The sequence below is a fragment of the Dromaius novaehollandiae genome, chromosome 23 (genome assembly GCF_036370855.1).
Source record: "Dromaius novaehollandiae isolate bDroNov1 chromosome 23, bDroNov1.hap1, whole genome shotgun sequence".
Classification (NCBI taxonomy): domain Eukaryota; kingdom Metazoa; phylum Chordata; class Aves; order Casuariiformes; family Dromaiidae; genus Dromaius; species Dromaius novaehollandiae.
In genome coordinates this window covers 9,199,311-9,218,588 of record NC_088120.1, presented here as the reverse complement: position 1 = coordinate 9,218,588, position 19,278 = coordinate 9,199,311, and the positions used below count along the sequence as shown (strand labels likewise).

The following is a 19,278-nucleotide window of genomic DNA, read 5'->3' as shown; positions in this document are numbered from 1 at the left end:
TGTTTGCAGTATATCATCGCTAGGAGCACTGCATTAATATTTCTGTCCAGAATGAGGACACAGAGGATGAGATTTATTTATTTATGTAATAGATGTAAAAAAATGGCCCCTGCTGGAATGCTGGCCGGACCACATACAACCTCTGTGTTTTGCTTCACTAGAAAACAGCATTTTTTTCTTCTTTGTTTCACTGAGAACGTCTTGCAGTGCATTCTTCCCTGGAGAAATGAATTTCCTTTAATGTTCTATGACGCTTTTGTTAAGGTTTGTTTTCTGGAAGGGAAGAAACTTTTTAGAAGCCCCTCGTGGGTAGGGATCACGCACTGCTGATGCAGTGGTATAGCCTCAGCCTTTCTCCCTCATTTAAGAGGCTTCTGTAGCAATACAGGAGTTGTTTGCTGTTTTTTGTGTTTGTTTGTTTGCTTGCTTTTTTTTACTCCTCTTCATATTTTTAGAGACGAGAGACTACTATTTGTAGTGAAACTCAGCAGTTTCCTTCAACCCTGTGAGTTCTGTTCAGAGAGAGTCTCTCCAAGGGACATGTGTTTGTACCCTTTCACGTAGAGAGTGACTTGGTGTTTTCTCTGCCGCTTCACGTGTTACGTATATGCTGACAGCTGAGCAGAGTGGGATGGTTCGGGTCTCTCACCTTTTGTATCCTCCCAAGCCATCATCGCACCTCATTTTGAGTCAGCAATTCTCTTTGCTGTAAAATAGTGAGAAATCCATCTGAAAGCAGGAATGGAATAGATCTTTGAGCAAGGGTTTTGCAAGGTCTTTTAGTGCCAAAGCTGGTATTGGGCAACAGTGAAGTACAAATAAAGAAGACTTCATTGTGTGGCCCCACATAGCGCTTGTTTTCCTCACTGCCTGTGTTTCCTCTTGTGACTTTTAGTAAATTCCAGTTCTTTCTGGATCCAAAGATGCGTAATTGAATAGCTGCTTCAAAAATAAATAGATGCAGAAATGTGTAATATTAGAAATGTTCTGTTCTCTGGAATGACTTTAAGGTGAAATAGCAGATACAAGTGTCTGGCATACAATTTAAGTAGAGGTATACCACTATAAAATAAAGGAGATGAGGAAACTCAGATCTGAGGAGAAAATGCCATATCTTGAAGAAAATAAGTTATTTTTATCCAATTCTAGACAGTTCTGTTTTAGACAATACTGACTTGTTTTAAGATTTCTCACCTTACCTTTGTTGTGTGTATCACCAAGGACTTTCCCAAATCTGTTTCTCTCTGCAGAAAGACTTCAGAGTTCAAGAACTGCCCCTGGCTCGTATTAAGAAGATAATGAAGCTAGATGAAGATGTGAAGGTGCATTCATGTGTCTTTCCTTATGTATTTATGAACTTTTTGGTGAATGTTATGTAATTCCTTGCAATTCATTAATTGATTTATTATTATTAAAAAACATTATAGAAGAGTTGCCTTGATTGTAATACTTAGCTAGCTTAGCATAATTAAAGTGAAGTTGGAAAGCAGAATAATTTGGGATCTTTGCTTCAGACTTTGCAATTTTGCTTTCTTCTGTTAAATAACCAGTCTGCTATATAATTCTGAGTTTTTTCCCAGTTTTTTCTACTGCTTAACTGTCTTTTCTTATGTTTCCTCCTTTCTTCTCTTGACCCTGTTTACAAATCTACAGAGTGTTTAGTATAAAGAGTGGTATCACTTTAAATGTGCTTGCTATACTCCTTCAAGTTTAATGGAAAAATATGTAATATTTTAGGTAGAAGATGGGAGTTTGATATCAGTATTCAAGCTGAAACCTTGACATTTAAAAAAAGAGAAAATGGTGCTTCGTTTGTCATGTGACTGCTAAAGCATGAATTGACTGATGAGTTTACTAACATGAAAAGAGGGACAAATTGAATCTCCTGCAGGGAGCCGACTCTCGCACTGCTCAGGTTCCCCCTGCTTTTAGATGGGAAGATTGTGTCCCACACTTAACTCCTACGAGGAGAGGGAACAGTTTGCACTTCTTTTGTTTTTCCTCCGTGTGACACCATCCTTCTATTAGGACAATCTTTAATGTGGAAATAAGATCCCAAAAAAGGTGTGTGTTGCCTCCCTATACAAGAGAGCTATTCATTCAACCTGACTGAATCCAGGCCTCTCAGGTCCCGGTTTAGTGTCTTAACCAAATCAGTGCCACATTCTTCATCACGAAGGTGAAGATGAGATTTAAGGGGGGAAAAAATCTCTGGCTTTCCTAGGACGTTATTTAACATGGAGAAGACTGTACTGGGAAATAAGCATTGATGTAAAGCCAACTAAAAATGAGACTGAAAATGAAACTTCAGTTGAAAAGATTCTTGGGCTAGATACTTTTAGGGGAAAAAAAATTGGTGAGGCAGAGTCTTAGGCCCCAAAGCTCCTTTATAATTCCTGCATTAATTTCAAATCATATTGATGTTACAGTTATAAAGTAAGGGCCAGCTTTTGAAGTGAGCCTTCAACCTGTTCTCTTCAGTTTCTGCCCGCATTCAGAATCTCTTATGTGTGTGTGCCAAGGCACTGCAGTGCGAAGCTGCTGGATGACACCCTCTGGCTGAATATGCACTGATGCTATTTGTAACTGCGAGTTAGGAGTCTTGCGATAATAGAGTTGAGAAAGAAAAGTTGGCCTGGGCACTTCTGCAAACTTTCCCACTGGCTACTGGTTTGTACACAATCCATCTGTTGCAAAAGTAGTAACTGTTAGGGTAGACTGGTAATCAGAGGAAGTGGATACCCCCGAAGGGCAGCCTTGCTGTCACGGGAGTCACTTGCAGGGTTTTCCCTTCTCGTAGGCTCAGTTCAAACTAACTTTTTTGTTGGCCTACCATAATCCAGCACAATCTGGAGTTAACATCTGACTAGTCCTGTATTTTGTTAAAAAGACTTTCCAGACAGATTGTAAGTGACCAGTATTCTTAACACCACGTTTAACATGAGGCTGGTAGCTCTTCAGACTGCCAGACCCATAGGCAGATCTTCTGAGGTGGAAATTCCCCAAACTTTACTGTTAAACAATGCAACCATTCAGATTTGACTAACGTTATCAGGTTACTCTGACTGCAGGTGAAAGTGTCTGTGCTGCATTAGAATACTAATGGTAAATTTAAAAATTGTGTAAATGTAATTGCAGATGATTAGTGCTGAAGCTCCTGTGTTGTTTGCCAAGGCAGCTCAGATATTCATCACGGAATTGACGTTGCGAGCGTGGATACACACTGAAGATAACAAACGCAGGACTCTGCAGGTGAGAGCTGTTCATACCTAGCCTTCAGCTGCTTCATAAGCTGTTTCCAACTCTGTTTTCCATAATAAGAGGTGTGTTTTGTAGACAGTAACTTCAGTACCTGTGTTTATCACTACAAACCTGTGCGCAAAGCATAGCGCCCACTGTGACTGCAACTTGCATGCTTCTTTACTTAACTTAAACAACAACCAAAACAAACAAACAAACCTCTGCAGTTGTCAGCAAATTGTGACCTGCTTTAATTAGTCAGGGTACCTATAGCTATTGAACTTCTGCTAGCTGATTTCGCTCTTCAGTAGTAATTCTAACATAGGCTTGCAGATACTGGTTTGTACACAGAGAGGAAAACAACCCGTCCTCCCGAACAGGTTAAGTTTTCCTGTGGATTGAGAAAGTTCCTCAAGGATAGTCAGTTTTGGGGTGGTTCAAGAGGAAATTGTAACCCTTCAGTGTCTCTTATTGCAGGAAGAGTTTGGTATTCATTTTTAGTCTTAAATATTTACCAGAACTACTGAAAACTATAATCACCGTCAGTTTAGGACCTCATTCAGAGGTGAGACACTGATTTTTAGGACCATGTTACGTCTCCTGAGCCCTGGTGCAGAGATTGCTGTAGCAGCAAGGAGACATGTCTGACTTCAGTCCAAATCTGTCCTATTGAATGTGCATCTAGCCACTCCACTTCCACTAAATTAAGATAATGCAACTTGCTTAACCCAGATTTGAATGTAGTTACTGTGGGAAGGATGTATTTGATATACGTACCACGAGCAAGATGCCTCATAAGCAGCAAATGCTGACTCAGTCATGTTCTGTTAGCAGTTTTCAAGCTCTGATGAATCCGTTTATTTCAGAATCATACTTAAATCTTGATCCTAATATGTAAGACCTTGAATTGACTCAGGTTTTACTTCTGACTGCCTTGCCTTCCACAGCAGCTGCCGTCCTAGAACAGCTGCTCTCCGCAGGGACAGTGCAGCTGGAGAAACGCAGCCTCTACTTATCAAGTACTTGGGCAGAAAATTTACAGTGGAGAGATCTGAGTTATGGAACTGTATTCCAGAGGAAATTGGATTGAACCCAGTCCTGAGCACTGAGAATGAAATATGAGCTGCATCTGTTCAATAAAGGTTTTTTTTTTCCTGGTGAAGATACTTTTTTGTAATGTACGCTGCCTGCAGAGCAAAAGAAATGTCTCTTACTTGTGCTTTATATGTGATCATTGTTTGGCACTTAAATGCCAAGACAATATAAGGTTTAGAAAATGTCAACTAGCCTGAAATGCTGAGGATTGATAGCCTCCTAAATTTTACCTATTCATTAGGCAGCGTAGGCATCTTTGTCTGAAATCATGTTCACATGTGTGCTTTATAAATTTATCCTCAGCTAATGAAAATGAGACTTTTAATAGCTTCTTGAATTAGCTCTACTTTTTTAGAATAGCTTTGCAAGCATTTTAAAATGACAGAATAGCTTTCCTTTTTGTTAGAAATTCAGCTTTTTTACCTTCAGGTTATTTCAGATCTTGAGCAAATACAATTAAGTGATGACTTATTGCAGGCTAACTCTATTCAGGTTTTTAATGACCTAATGCTAATCTTCAGATTTCTTTTTCAGGTAAGGTATAAAAGTTATAAATAGCTTTAAGACAACATTTATCTTGCCAGTTCCTCATACTGCTCACTGGCTCTTCCACATCCTTTTTCTGATACACATTTGACCAGTTTGCTAAGTATATGTTTTAATCTTCATACTTTGTTAACCATTTTCCCTTCCATGTGCTGAAGCTTGTTCTCAACGTATCTTGGGATTCTTCTGCCCTGAATAAGATCCCATCATGCCTTCCCCTCCCCCCTGCTTTCTTGCCCTCATTCTTGTAGATTCTGCATACATTGCCACTAATACATGGGGCAGTCATCCTGGTATTTCTGCAAAGCTTCTTTTCAGCTATCTCTGATTTTTAGAAGGATTCCCCTTTTTTAATGTGCTGAAAGGCTTATGGCTGTTGTTGTGAGCCCTTTGTAGTGAATTATAGCAGTGCCATTGTGGAGGGCTTGATCAGGTCTGGTGGATGAGTAGATGATTGTAATAGCCCGAGTTTTATAAGCGCTTTTTTTGCTGCACAACTTGGAGTTCCCACCCAGCATGAGCCAGCAGTGGTGTTGCTGAAGCAGAAGTTCTGGCTACCTGGCTTTGCCATTTGGGATCCAGAGAAGAGGCTCTGGCATGGATTGATTAAAAACCTCTAACTGTATTTATCCAGTGACAAAATGGAATTCTAAAGCTGAAGTTTTCTGTTTTTGTTGTTATAGAGGAATGACATTGCCATGGCAATTACAAAGTTTGATCAGTTTGACTTTCTCATTGATATTGTTCCAAGAGATGAACTGAAGCCTCCAAAGCGCCAGGTGAGACAGAAAAACAGTTGCCCTATTTTTTTTTGTGTGACTTCACGCTGTGATTGATAAAGAATTGATAAAGCAGAACAGAATTTCAGATTTAAAGATGAAGTTTGGGCCTCTTTTTTTCTTTTTGCATGCTGATTTGCAGTATTTTTCAGGTCCTTTAATTTTTTTAATGGAAAACAGAGCTTGTAGTAGCAGAGTGGAGATTCACAGAACTCTAAATGGGGGATTTACTTAAGTGACAAAACCATTACTAAATAGCTCAAATAAATGTTGCTAATATTACATTTTTAACTTTTTAAAACGTGCTGAGTCTGCATCCTTCGACTGTGGTAAAGGAAGAAACAGGCTTCTTTGCTTAGAAGTACCACCTTCTACATCCTTTGGGGCAGTCATTGCTACTGTAAACATCCTTGACTGGAAGCTGGAAGGTGTTGGAAGGAGCTTTCAGTCGGATGTTTACAGCGGCAGGCTGCTGCGGTCATCTGAACACAAGATCTTCTTTAAAACTCAACAGGTTTGTGTTTTACAAAGTGCCTGTTTCCCTCCATGTTTGAGACCAGGCCAAAAAATGGAATGAGTTGGGGTCGAAGCCCAGTCTTGCTGCTTCAAAATGCGCAAAGAAACAGATCCAGCTTTCTGGTAGATAAATTTGTCTCCTTCACTTAAAGTGTGTTCTTTTTTTTGTTGCTAATAGTTCACCAGTTCAGTGGTCAAGCTGTTTCTCTCTCTTTACAAGTTGCCTGGTAAAGTGGCTGGTTTACCATCCATATACCTTCTTCTAGGTGACAGCTGCATTTGGACAGTGCTGCTTTCAGCACCTTGTTCAGTAACTCCTGGAATGGTTGCCTACAACTCCTGATCTTATAAATGGGAGCAATTTCTTCTCTGAACAGTGGATTTCAGTGTGTTACAACAATTTATTAACATACTGTCTTCAGCCGGCTTTCTGATACTGTTGAAAATGTCTTCTCTAGTCAGGGCTACTGGAGAGGCTGGAATTCTGTAAAAAAAATCTTTCTGGCAAGTGTGTTGCATGGAAGTTTTATGTCTGAACATGAAACCAATTCGATCTGGATAATATGAAAAAGGTATCTACTTTTCAAGTGAAGCGGGCAGTGCTTCCATTCTAGACCTGGATTTTGGAGGTGATTGTGTTACTTTTTTTTTTTTTTTTTTTCCCCTTCTTCTTTTCTCTCTACATCCTGGTGGTCTTACTGAAGTCCCAGCCAAAGGGAGAAAATGCATACTTCGTCCTTTCTGAGGATGTCCTGAGTTGAGTTTGATCTCACATTCTGGTTTCCAGAAACAGCATGACTTTCTGGTAAATGAGGAAAATGCATTTTCTTGTCACAGTGTATGCAGGAGAGTCCATCCTACCACTGCAGTCAGCAGTGGCTAAAATTAGCTGTGTTCGGAGACTTCAGTACAGGTGTGCTACTGACTGTTTTCTGTATGCCTGGTGAATGTCACATGGGAGCGTGGCACAGCTCCTTCCGTTCCCTCACTGAGTTGCCTGCTTTATCTCCCTGCAGGAGATGATTTATCCAAAAATCATTAGTTGAGTATTAAATAAAAAGACAAAAGCAGCAGCCCGCACAACAGCTGGTTAGCCTTTGTTGTTATGTTTAACTGGGGGAGAGGGATTCCACGTTTCAGTTTATTCAGTGTAATAAGCCGAAGTAACTTGGTTGCAGCCTGGAGTAACGCAGGTGAGTTCTGTCACTGGCACTGCAAATTCAGAGAGTTCTTTTTCTTTTAGGTGCCTCATTCCTAAATAGTATAGTAGTGCTCTTTTTACGATTGCTCTGTGTTGGGGAGAGAAAACACCTCCCATATTACTTTCTTGCTGGAGCTGTTCAATTCGCAGCAAAAGGAAACCCTCATGTTTTACAATCAAGTTAATATGTATAGTAGTAGTGTGTTACATGCATATAAGTTGCTATGTTAACTTGTCTCCATGCTGCATCACACCAGAGCTTTCTCTTCAGGATCGCACAGCACAAAGAACAGTGGAACTCGGTCAGCATTGGGGGTGAAATAGGCCTTGGAAATCTGTGTCTCACGCTGGTGTATTCACTGTCTGTGATCACTGCTGAATCGCTAGGAATAGTACCAATGACAGGAGAGATTTAATGGAGAATTAACTACCTCATAACAACACAGGTTAGGACTTTTCCGTGGAAAATATTCCTTTGATTCAGCAGCTTGGAAAAAGAGCTGCCTATAGGCTGACAGCCTGCACTTTTTGGCCTGGGATACAGTCTGTATTTTCTCTCTACCGCAGAAAAGACTGTTTGACAAGTTAGTGTTGGTTACATGAGAGAGCTGGGAATGAAACCATGACTGTTATGTTGCTCTTGGAAACAAAAGCTACAGCTTGAAAATAAAAGACCGCAAACGATGAGGTATAACCTAGTTTAAGCAAATTTGGATTTAAAGACAGTTTTGCCTCTAGCACATGCAACTTTAACCTGGAATAGATATTTATAGAAGTGCTCAGTTGCCTTAATTGTTTCAGGATTTGAGGATTGCAGTGCTCTAGAAATAGCACATCTAAGGACCAGGTTTTACAGAAACCACTACAGCTCTTCTCCGTGCATGCAGTTTTATGATTAACTGAAGATGCATGTGCTGTTGTTAATATATTTTAAATTTGTTATTCATCCCTCCCCAAAGGACTTGATAAAGTGAGTAGGAATAATCGGTCAATTTAACCTGTGTAGGAAGGACTGTAAATGTTGGATTGCAGTGGTTTCAGTACTGTTGGATGGTGCTAATGTTGTTTGCTCTGAGAGCCAGGCTCAGAAGTCACTTCTTGGCTGCAGCCAAGCGGTAAACACTTTAACCTTTGGTGGGTAACTTTTTGGTAGGATTTTGAGGAACCTTCCATTAATAAGTCTTTTCTTTAATTGCTGTCACTCTGGGTAACTAGCAATTAAGGGAGAGGGCTCTCTTATTCAAGTCTGATGCTCTATCTAGACAATATGTATGGATCTTGTTTAATTTGAATTCTTCTCTGACTGTCCAGTTCGATATATCGAAGGTTATTCATGAGCAAGCCTCACTTAATGCAAGGGAGTCGAGCAGAGTTGTGTAACTTGGAATCCACCATGCTGTAGCACGTGTAAACATCCTACACTCTCAGCTGTGAACTTGAGGTGGCTGGGAGAGGATTGTTTACGCCTTCTGCCATGGAGTGAACATCTGGTGAGCTACATCTTCTGTAAGGTGCAAGATCCAACTTCTCCTCCCGGGAGCTGAAGGAATTGGAGTCTTGAGTTGCTTGCTACTTAATCCCCCAAATTCTACTCCTTTGTCCAAAACATCATTAATCATAAAGGGTTTTTTCTGCTTCCAAAAACATGCTTGGATAAACCAAAGCAGCAGTATTACAGCTTTCCAGTGCTTCTGACAGTGAGCTAGATCAGGGCCTTTATTTCTTTACCAGCACAAAAGTTGAGATATTTTTATTACCAGCAGAATCAGATGGTTAAGCCACAGTGCAAGATGAAATCGTTCTAATTCTGGAAAAGCTGGACTGGGAAGGGGAGGTGGGGGAGAGGCACTACAGTATACATGCAGTACATGGCTTTTATTCTCAGAGATTAATATCAAGTGCTAGATTAAAATTTGTGTTGGGTGTGTAGGCTAAGGAGAGGGTTTTGTGACAGATGAGGCTTTATAAGTTCTTCGTGCATTTACAATTCATTCTGTGTTAAGATAACAGGCAACGATGGAATTCACTGATAAGGAGTTGTATGGTTTTAACTGTGGTAATTTTATTCATTTGCTTCCAGTAATGAAATTACTGACTGTGTTATACTTTGGGTATTGGATTGTACATATATATATATGTAGCTCAGTAAATGAGGAAACCATTTTTGATTTGTCCGTTCAGGGATACTTGGGTTAAACTGTTAAGAACTTGGTATTAAAGATTACTTCCCATTGGGCATGCTCATGGTGGGTATTTCATCTCCAGTTGGGGCAGGGGTTTTGAGTGTTGATTCATTCCCTCCCTTTTTGCCCCTTTTTCACCTGTACCACAGGAAGAGGTGCGTCAGGCTGTGACCCCAGCTGAACCTGTACAGTATTATTTCACCCTTGCTCAGCAGCCTGCTGCGGTGCAGGTTCAGGGGCAACAGCAAGGACAACAGACCACCACATCTACAACTACTATCCAGCCAGGACAAATCATCATCGCCCAGCCACAGCAAGGGCAGGTGAGTCATGTGCGGAGTTTGGGGGCTTTGCAGTTCAGTGGAGCCAGTGAAATCCTTGATTTGCCTCTCTAATGTATTGCAGTCTCCTGTTCTCATTGCTCAGAACAGTGCATGTTATAGAAATGTGTTTTCTGGTCGTGTCCTTTGCGATAGAAGGAGGCGGTTGAAACACTGAATTGCACTGACCTACTAGGTAGGATAGAAACATCCTTTTACTTTCTGTACTATTGGTTATGTTGTTTTATGGAAGTACAGCACGTTGTTATTCTGCAGCAAATGGTGACAGCCACATGACAGATTGTCTTTTTCCAAGTAAAAGTGAAACCTTAATAAATTTTTGGTTGTATTTGGATACTGTCAGTCATGTGACTCTTACTGCGTTTTTCCTTACTCTTGTTGTTAACATACTGAAGTTAGGATATATATTTATTTGGAAAACAATGAACAGATACTGTAAGAGGCACAGCGTAGATATTCATAGAGAAATGGGGCCTGTCTTGTTCTTTTCAAACAACTTGACTTTCCTTTGTTTGGCAAACAGTCCTGTGGTGTTAGTAAGGCTAATATGCCATCTTTTGCTTTTCCAGTTGAGCACTCTTGGCAGGAAACCTGTTCCAATTACCAGGCCACTGCTATCTTCAGAGCTCTGAAATCTCAATTTGAGTCCCTATTGACATGCATTTTCTTGAATATATTTGGCATGTCTTTTAGCCTCTCTTTGGCACAGTTACCTATCCGTAAAAGCAGAAAACAGCACTTTCCTCCTTCATAGCAGTGTTGTAAGGATAAGTATACAGGAGCTGGCCAGGTGTTCAGATACCCTCGTAGTGACTGTTATACATGTCTTGGGTTCCCTTGGTGGTGATTTAAGCATCAGCAAGCTGGCAGTGGGTCGAGGAAGCGGTTGGTCTATTGCTAGCTTTGTATCTTGTGGCTATTTCACCTGTGTTCAATCCTCGCTTGGTCCTTATTCCTCTGTTCTGGATTCAGACCACTCCCGTGACAATGCAGGTTGGAGAAGGTCAGCAGGTACAGATCGTGCAGGCGCAGCCGCAAGGACAAACGCAGCAGGCTCAGAGTGGAACTGGGCAGACCATGCAAGTCATGCAGCAGATCATCACCAATACAGGAGAAATCCAGCAAATACCGGTAAGACTTTACCAGTGGGAATGTGTAACAGTCTTGTGAGCAAACTGTCCACTGGTGTGTTGGCATGAGACCGTACATATTTGCTTTTTTAATTATAAGGAAATTTGTATTGAGTGGGTGTGTTTTCTGCCTTGAAGAGAGGAAAACTAACCAGGTGCGTGACACGAAGAGGGAAATAAATCTAAGCTATCTAGTGTAGACTTGTTCCCTGCCCCCAACACTTCCCCTTAGTGAAATAGTTATGATTAGGAAGCAGTAAATAAAATATTTCCTGGATAAGCCTTAGTCCTTTACTACAACGTGGTTTCAATAAAGTGTAATTAACATCTGTTACCTTTACTTGGTTCTGCCTCTGCAATCTGAAGCCATGACCTGGCAGAGTGAGTGGGAAAAGTGCCATCTGTGAGTTTTTAATAAACTTTTACATCGTAAAAATATTTCTACGAAATACTTCAAGCTAGTTGAAGGAATGGTTTTGCAGAACCAGAAAATACCTGCTCATTTTCACATCAGCATAGACCTGCTGGCCTGAAGAATGTGATTTTTGAGCACCCAACATCAGAAGTAAATTTCTGGCATGTGTCCTAGGTAAACATGTGGGTCAAACAAATGTCACTTTTTTCCTCTCTGTAGCTTCTAATCACAACAAAGCTGGGTCTTTTTGTTCCCATCTGGAAAATTTCACACCTCTGAAAGAAAAAAATCTGTCCAGTTCTGTGTACTTAACCAGCAAACCCAAAGGTCAGACCAAGTGACCAAGACAAGCATTTCACTTTGCCTTTGATTTCTATTATTATGAAGCTTATCCACAGCTGTGGCAAAAACTGTGAACTTTCACCCAAGTCTTGCTTGTCAAGATTTGCTAAGCTTCAAGCTTGTTCTTTCTGTATGTCTGGCAAATGTTTCTGCTTTGACATAGCATCTTGAAAAAAGTTTAGGTTGTGAATGTTGCCAGATTTTCCAGTTGACTTCCCACTTTTTTTCATCTCTTAAGTCTTCAGCTGGTTTCTACTGCTTGGCTTACAGTTTTGGTCAGAAAGGAAGTGCATTGTTTGCCAAATACAATGTTTTACGACATGTAACCTTCCCCCTCACACACATTCTCCCCCTGCCTTTCTTTTACATTCTTCTTTTTCTTCCTTTCCTTGTGGAAGTCTCTCCAAGATATTTGTTCTTAAAAACATTCTGGAAGGATATCTCCAGCCCTTGTATTGTAACAAAGCTGAATGTTGCAGTATCCTCCTTTGCTCCAGCGATAAAAGAACAGTTTCAAGCTTGTTTTCCATTTGTCTCCGCTGAATGCTGTAATTCCTGCAAGAAGGGTACTCTGAAATCTGCTAGGAGAAACAATTCTTTAAAAAGCAACTGTGACAGGTGCCAGAGCATTCTGCAGAAACTCCTATTCTCCACATAGGTGGTTCCTGTTGTAGACGATCGTGCACGTTATGAATATGAGACTGGAGGCTTTTTAATTAGTGTCTAGTTTTGGCCAGGCATGTGCTTCTATCCTCCTTCACCTGGGAACATTTAAAAACAAGTATCTATGACTGGTCCTTGGATGCTGCTTACTGCCGTGGATGTGAGATAGAAACTGTCAGGTGCCTGAGTGCGGTATCTTTCATCTCCAGGAGCACTCAGGTCTCTGAGATTTGCGAGACCATAGTATGGAGTAACTTAAGAAAAGTATTTTGCTGGCAGTGTTAGTGAAATAGTCCAAATTCTCACTTCCATATCCAGCAGAGATACTATTTTTACTGTAGTTAAGAGGAGTCCTCTTAATCTCGGAGCATGTTGAAGAACCAGAGTTAGTGTTGGGGAAAATACCTTTCTCCTTGCTCACTTCCAGCAAGTGAAGTAAAATAGAACACAGGAGCCATGCACTCACTCTGAAGGGGTTTTAGTGCTTTAACCTGGAATCTTTTTTTTGTCCGGTTTCACAGAACAGCAGTACTTGGTCTCTTCAATGCTGTCTGTCCGTTCTACTCTTTCTGCTATGCTTTTATTATCTTTCCCCTGGGTTTCCTTTCTATCTTGATGGTATAGTATGTATTATCTTCTGGTCGTTCCTTTTCCACTCTCTGGTATTTGTTAGGGTTCAGCTAAGAATCTTTCCTAACACAAATATGAAAGTTTAAAACACTCTGGTTAAAAGCTGGCAGTACCTATGGCGATTGCTTGCATGTTGAGAGAATCTCACCGATGTTCTCTGCTGGGTTTCCACGTGCTCCTGATACTCTGCTCGCTTTTTGTATTTAGTCTTGGGCAACAGACTGCCTGTAGGAAGGTGACTTTTTTATTATTATTTCTTCTTTCTTAAGCTTGGAGTAAAACTGGAAGGAAGAGTGTTTATCAAGTAAATGCCGATGATTTGTTTGCCCATGTTAATTTTGCATGTTAAACTTCATCTATATCTAAGCTAGACCTCATTGGACAGGTCCTTTGGAGCTTGCTCTCATTTCTGGAAGAACACTCTAAATCACTTTCATCCGTTCAGTTAGTAGTGTAGTTAAAATCTAAGCAGGAAACCTTCAGTGTAGAAAACATGCTCTGCAGGCAGATCTCAATGCAGAAACAGATTCTTTATTGAAATGTTTATGCTCATGTGGAGTTTATTTGCTCTTGGAATAATATTGGAGCTTTTAGACACAGCTGGTGAAGTCAGCAGCGTTTGTGTTAATGCCAAGAGCATAATTTCTGTTCTAGGCACTTCCAACCTTTGTCAGTGGGTAGAGTTTTCAAGTATTTTGTATGTAACTTTTTTCCCCCTTTTTAAAAAGAAGAAAACTTAAACCAAATTTTTGTACATAATTTCAAGGTTATGAATATAAATGTTCTAAAGTTAAATAACACAATGAAAAATTCAATAGTAATGTTAATCACACTGTGACCTTTTTATTGTTGTATTGTGTATTAGTAGAACTAGCTGTTTATATTGCAGAAAATGCAAGTTGAGAGTTGAGGTTATCCTGATGACATCTTCAAATCCCACTCCCTTAAGTATTTAACCCTGTGAGATGAGGGTTATAGTAAGTAAAGATTTGCATTTGGATGTAAAACATTGGCACAAAAAGTACCAGATTTCCATCGAAAGCTTCCAAATACTACTGTCTTGCAATATCACTGGGTTTTGCCATCTCTGCTGTCTTTTTATTTTTTCCTATATTTTCTTTTTTATTTTTGGCAGAATATAATAGGAGTGTCATTATGTGCAGCTAGCTCTTATAAGAGTTTTCTTTATATAAATGATGCATCAAAGAAATAATTCAGTTCTCATAATTAAAAAGAAAAATAAATGTTCTTTAAGCTCTCCAAACTTAGCAATTAATGTGCTTTAGCTACTAACTGACCATTCCCACTTTGGAAAAAGAAATAATGTGCTTCTTCAGGGTTTTGCTTCAAGAATTTGCCAGAGTTCTGTGGGCTTCGTTCTTGCTTTGGCAGGGTCCGTGATAGTTACTCATCCCAACTGGTAATCAACTGAAGCTTCCCAGTGTCATCTATTACTCTGGTTTCTGTTGTGGAAACAAGAAGGCAAGTTTGTGTGTTTCAGGTTACACAGTTATCTGTTTAATTTTCTTTCCCTGCCCCCTCCGCTTGTCTCCAGGTTCAGTTGAATGCTGGCCAGCTGCAGTATATCCGCTTAGCCCAACCTGTGTCAGGCACCCAGGTAGTCCAGGGGCAGATCCAGACGCTTGCAACCAATGCACAGCAGGTATGCACTGTAATAGCAAGGCTGACATTAACTATTAAAGTATTGTTCCCTAGCCTGAAACTGCAAATTCCAGTCATATTTACCACCTCTTGGAGTAGGATTCCTGAATTCGCTTTCTTCCTGTTACCTTCATCAGAATAATAAAACAAGGAGTGTAGTGGAAGTCTCCTGTACATATACGTGAAAGGTGCATGCGTGTGTATGTGTCTCACTGTATAAAGCTCATGCTGCTTCTTAGCTGGTTGCAGCTAAAACTTTGGTTCATCAGCCTTCTCTTTACTTTTGCTCCTTCTGGCTGGGTGAGGGAGGAGCAGCAACATGAGCTCTGAGGAGACCTACTGCAGAGGTGAAACATCAAGACCAGTGCTGCTGTCACCAGGTTGTTCCACATTCTTGTCAAGACTGGTCACTAAGGGATTCTTCTCTGCCTTTAGAGGACAGGAAGGCTGCTGCTTTTCTGCGATCTTGGAGGCCACATTCTCCTTACAAAAATCAGAGAGGAGATGCTTGTGTTTGGTTTGGAATGACTGAATCCCATGTCCTTTGTTCCTGACTTGCAGTTAGCACCAGCATGACCGTGGGCAGGCAGCGTAAGCCTTATCTTACCACGTGCTGGTGTAGTGAAGTTCAAAAGAGTTTGAAAGCTCTTGAAAGGCAGCAGCAGAATGTTGTTAATGGGGTTCTGACCCTCTCCAGAATGCTGTCAGTGATCATCCTTCTCATTCTATTGTAGATAACGCAGACAGAAGTCCAGCAAGGACAGCAGCAGTTCAGCCAGTTCACAGACGGACAGGTAAAAACTTGAAGTTCATGAGTACATGGTGACTTTGAAGTCAAAAGCTAGAAAGACTCTTAAGCTCTGCATGTTCTAGCAAATCAGCTGTTCCAGGTAAAACACAGTTACTGCTACTAAAGCCTAAGCAGAAGAGCAGGATAAACAGATGTTGTGCCACTGTAATTCAGGTGGATTCTTCTTGTTCTGCTGCGCTTGCTCCAAATTAATCTGGTCCGTTGCAGTCTGGGTGGGGTCCATTTTAATCCTAACCAGTTTAGGAATCAAGGTCTTAAATTAGCTGTCAACTGTTGCAAAAATAGTCTGAGCTCAGTCTAGGCATCAGAAATTCACAGAATTGTTTTTTTATAACTTGGCACCAAATGTCTAGGGGCAATTTGTGATATGACTTGAGAGTTGCTGTTACACCACCGCTAAACTTTTAGGGTTAAGGCACAGCGTTCTGCTTTGAGAGAATGAGGCTGGATATGATGAGAACTGATAGCCATGTTTTTTTGCCTGCTTCTGTCTCTGCCAGCAACTCTATCAGATTCAGCAAGTGACCATGCCTGCAGGCCAGGACATTACCCAGCCCATGTTCATTCAGTCCACCAACCAAACCTCAGACGGCCAAGCCACGCAAGTGACGGGGGACTGAACGGTGATGTTGCAGCAAATATTCGCGCTGCGTGGAAATGAATGTGTACCAGCTTGACGTTTGCCATACCAGCCTGGTTTGATGAATACATCTGCTTCTGTGTATCTGTACTTGATATTAAGCCTATAGTAGGCTGTGATCTCTGGTGCACTCTACACCTTCCTCTGGTGGGTATGAGAGAATATCCAGCAGAAACTGACAAGGATGCAATATTTTTTTTATTATTATTTTAGAAATCAATATTTCAGTGTATTCAGCTGCTTGTCCAACCTCATAAAACTGAAGAGAGTTAATCAAAAGGAATTATAGCATCTCATTGAACAATGTGTAAACTGTTTTATCTAGTAAAATTATTAAAGGGTACTGCATCTGGTTTGTCCCAAGAGATTTATTCCTGGTATTCTGTTTGTACTCCTCTTTGAATAGAGCTAGATTCAGTCCTCCCATCCTGGTGGTTTATTAGGGGTGTATGGGGGGAGTGTGTGTGTGTTAGGTTTTCCTCTCCTGCCTCCTTTTTTGGAAAGCCTCAGCATTGGATATATGCAGCTGGGGGGAAGGGAGTAGGGAAGGAATAATTAAAATGAAAACAAAAAACATTCCTTATATTATGATTGTATTTTCTAAGGGCAAAAGATTTTTTTGATTTGGCCTGGTTTATTCCAGAAACACTAAAGGAAGTCTGGACAAACCCCAGCCCTGTTGTTAACTGTTGTACTAGCTTCAGTCGATGCATGTAATATAAGCTTCGTAAAATGAAATAAATTTTCTTTGTAAGATAATCTGTGTGCTTTATTTGCTGAGTACCAGTGCCTGGTATCAACTTGCCAAGCAAAGAGCATCCCAAGTCCCTGAAAAGTACAGTGTAAGTAGCAAAAACGAGCCAAAGGTCTAAAGGGTGGTCTAGAGATGGCTTTGGACATGGGCTCACGTAGCAGGGAGGGCAAGATCCGTGTTCTGTCGATGCCTGCCACGCCACGGAGGTCCCCGTACAGATGTCCTACAGCAGCTGCTTTGGCAGCACGACGCAGCCCTTTAATTGCGTGTTCCAGCCCTCGCCAGAGCTGCTGCGTGCAGTGTCCAGCTGAAACGACAGGGAGGAGTTTGGGGCAGGTTTGAGCCAGCGAAGGAGCTGGGTTTGAAGGCCCATTGTAATTGAAAATACTGCAAGGGTCGTGCTGTGTCAGGGCAAGCTCTGTGTCTCAGCTGAAAGATGGATACGGTAACTAACTACAGTTTGTAACTAACAACCTTTGTGTGTTCAACATCAAGCAGTTTGACATACTTGGCGCTTGTTCCAGAGAGGCCCTGTGGCTCTGTGCAGCGCCTTGGCAGAGCTGCGCAGCAGCGGGAGGGAGAGCGCCAGCATTGCCAGTTGTTAACTTTTTACTTGCAAAAGTACCAAGTTTGCATGTTTTTGCAATGAGGAACAGCACTGTGGCCAGTGCTCGCTGGAGCTGCAAGGCAGGCTGGCTGCTCCACAGAGTGGCCATTTGCAGGTTGCTCAGCCTGTGTGTGGTGTTCGGTTTGGGCTTTGGTTTGGTTTCCTTGCAGCGTCCAGCCCAGCAGCGCAGGAAGGCGGGTGAGAAGTGCAGACCTCCAAGTAAGTGGATGCACGGGAATTTCAGGGGTGACTGCTTCTGGGGAAAGAAAATTGCAGTTCAGCATTTGACTGATGCAAATTAGTAGGCCTAAAAATGGGGCGAGGCCAATCCAGTCTGGCAGAGGGACTTGCTGTGTTATCTGCAACTCCTGAGCCCTGTAGATGACAAGCTCACAGTTTTCAGTTTTAAAATGCATCAAATTCAGCAGAGCATTGCAGACCACTGGGTTCCTTAGAATTAGTTTTCTGGTGCTGCAATGTTGCACAATTTTAGCACCACAGCTTGGCCTGGTGTTTTGAGTGATCGTCAGCATGATCACCGCCCTCCGCTGTAGCAGAGCGTGTTCTCTTAATGGAAAAGATGAAGTGGGGAAAAGTAGTAGTGTGAAAGCTCGGTTTGTGGGGACTGGCCACGAGAGGGCACCCATGGGCAGCCGCTCCCTGGGAAGGGCTGGAGCGGGGCTGGAAAAGGGGCTGGGAGGATTGTGGGGCGCAGGGCTGGAAGGGCCGGACGCGTCGGATGCCCTGTCCTGCCGGTTCCCGAAGGGGATCGCGCCAGGCCAGCGCGCGCATGGTGGCTCTGCCTTTCGTCAAAGCTGCTGCCGGTCGCTGGCAGCCTGACCGGGCTCTTCCGCAGGCTGCGTTTCTGGCTTGCGCTCGAGCGAGCGTGCTGGGGGCTGCTGCGAAGCAGCCCTCGCTGGCCAGAGCAGCACAGGCAAAGCACTCAGGATGGGGGTGAAAAGAAGCGGTTTGCTTGTTTTGCCAATGGAGTGGCTTAAATTTTTTTGCTTGCACCAGAGCGGAGCAGGAGACCTGGCTCGTCGGAGAGAGCAGCGCAGCTCCTGCAAGGGGGAGCTGGGCTGCGAAGGGATGCTGCTGCCTTGCGTTATCAGCGGCTGGCAGCGGGTCACAAGCCGGGCTCTCCCACAGGCTCCGGGGAAAGCTCTTTACCTGAGTAGCGTACGGTGGTGCATTTGCTTGAAATAGTTTAAATGTGAATGTGAGGAAAAAACCCTTAAAGGTGTGAGCTGCTGCTCCTGGAGGGAGAGTGAATGAAACACCCGATGGCTCATTCAGGGATGCCGTTTTCACCGTGCTCCGTATTGTCCTGATGGTGCTCCAAAATCTGGTGTCATCCAGGAGTGTGAGAACTTACGTAATAGACAGTGGTTAGTACCAAAGCTAATAATGTCGATATTTAGTTAACAATGAAGTTAACGTTTCATTTACGCTCCAAAAGGAACATTATTGAAAATTGCCCTAGCTGACTTCAACAGGAAGGATATTTTGAAGATGACCAGAATCATTTGTCTGTCACAGGTCCTATAAACCTTAGACGTTAATAAGAGCAAAATCTTCCGTATAAGGACGTGCGTGTTGATTTGATCTTCCTAGAAAGTATGATGACAAATGGCCCTGAAAGGAGCGGTGCAGAGGAAATGGTACCAGAAAGGATTCGTGAGCTCCGAATCCGCAGCATCCTCCGGGGAAGGACGGTGGACCG

At 42.1% G+C, this 19,278-nt stretch overlaps 1 protein-coding gene across 5 annotated transcripts in view; it reads left to right on the top strand.

The window, feature by feature from the left end:
- Window positions 1-16,953, top strand: part of NFYC (nuclear transcription factor Y subunit gamma) — a 39,613-nt gene extending 22,660 nt beyond the window's left edge. For 4 of the 5 annotated variants that reach the window (XM_026104644.2, XM_064525204.1, XM_064525201.1 and 1 more), the window contains exons 3-10: window positions 1,251-1,322; window positions 3,139-3,252; window positions 5,565-5,660; window positions 9,710-9,883; window positions 10,874-11,032; window positions 14,637-14,744; window positions 15,478-15,537; window positions 16,055-16,953. In XM_026104644.2, the coding sequence (XP_025960429.1) occupies window positions 1,251-1,322; window positions 3,139-3,252; window positions 5,565-5,660; window positions 9,710-9,883; window positions 10,874-11,032; window positions 14,637-14,744; window positions 15,478-15,537; window positions 16,055-16,174 (903 nt within the window). In that variant the 3' untranslated portion in view covers window positions 16,175-16,953. The remainder of the gene's footprint in view (window positions 1-1,250; window positions 1,323-3,138; window positions 3,253-5,564; window positions 5,661-9,709; window positions 9,884-10,873; window positions 11,033-14,636; window positions 14,745-15,477; window positions 15,538-16,054) is intronic. The other variant, XM_064525203.1, reaches the window with a different exon arrangement.
- Window positions 16,954-19,278: the final 2,325 nt, after the last annotated feature.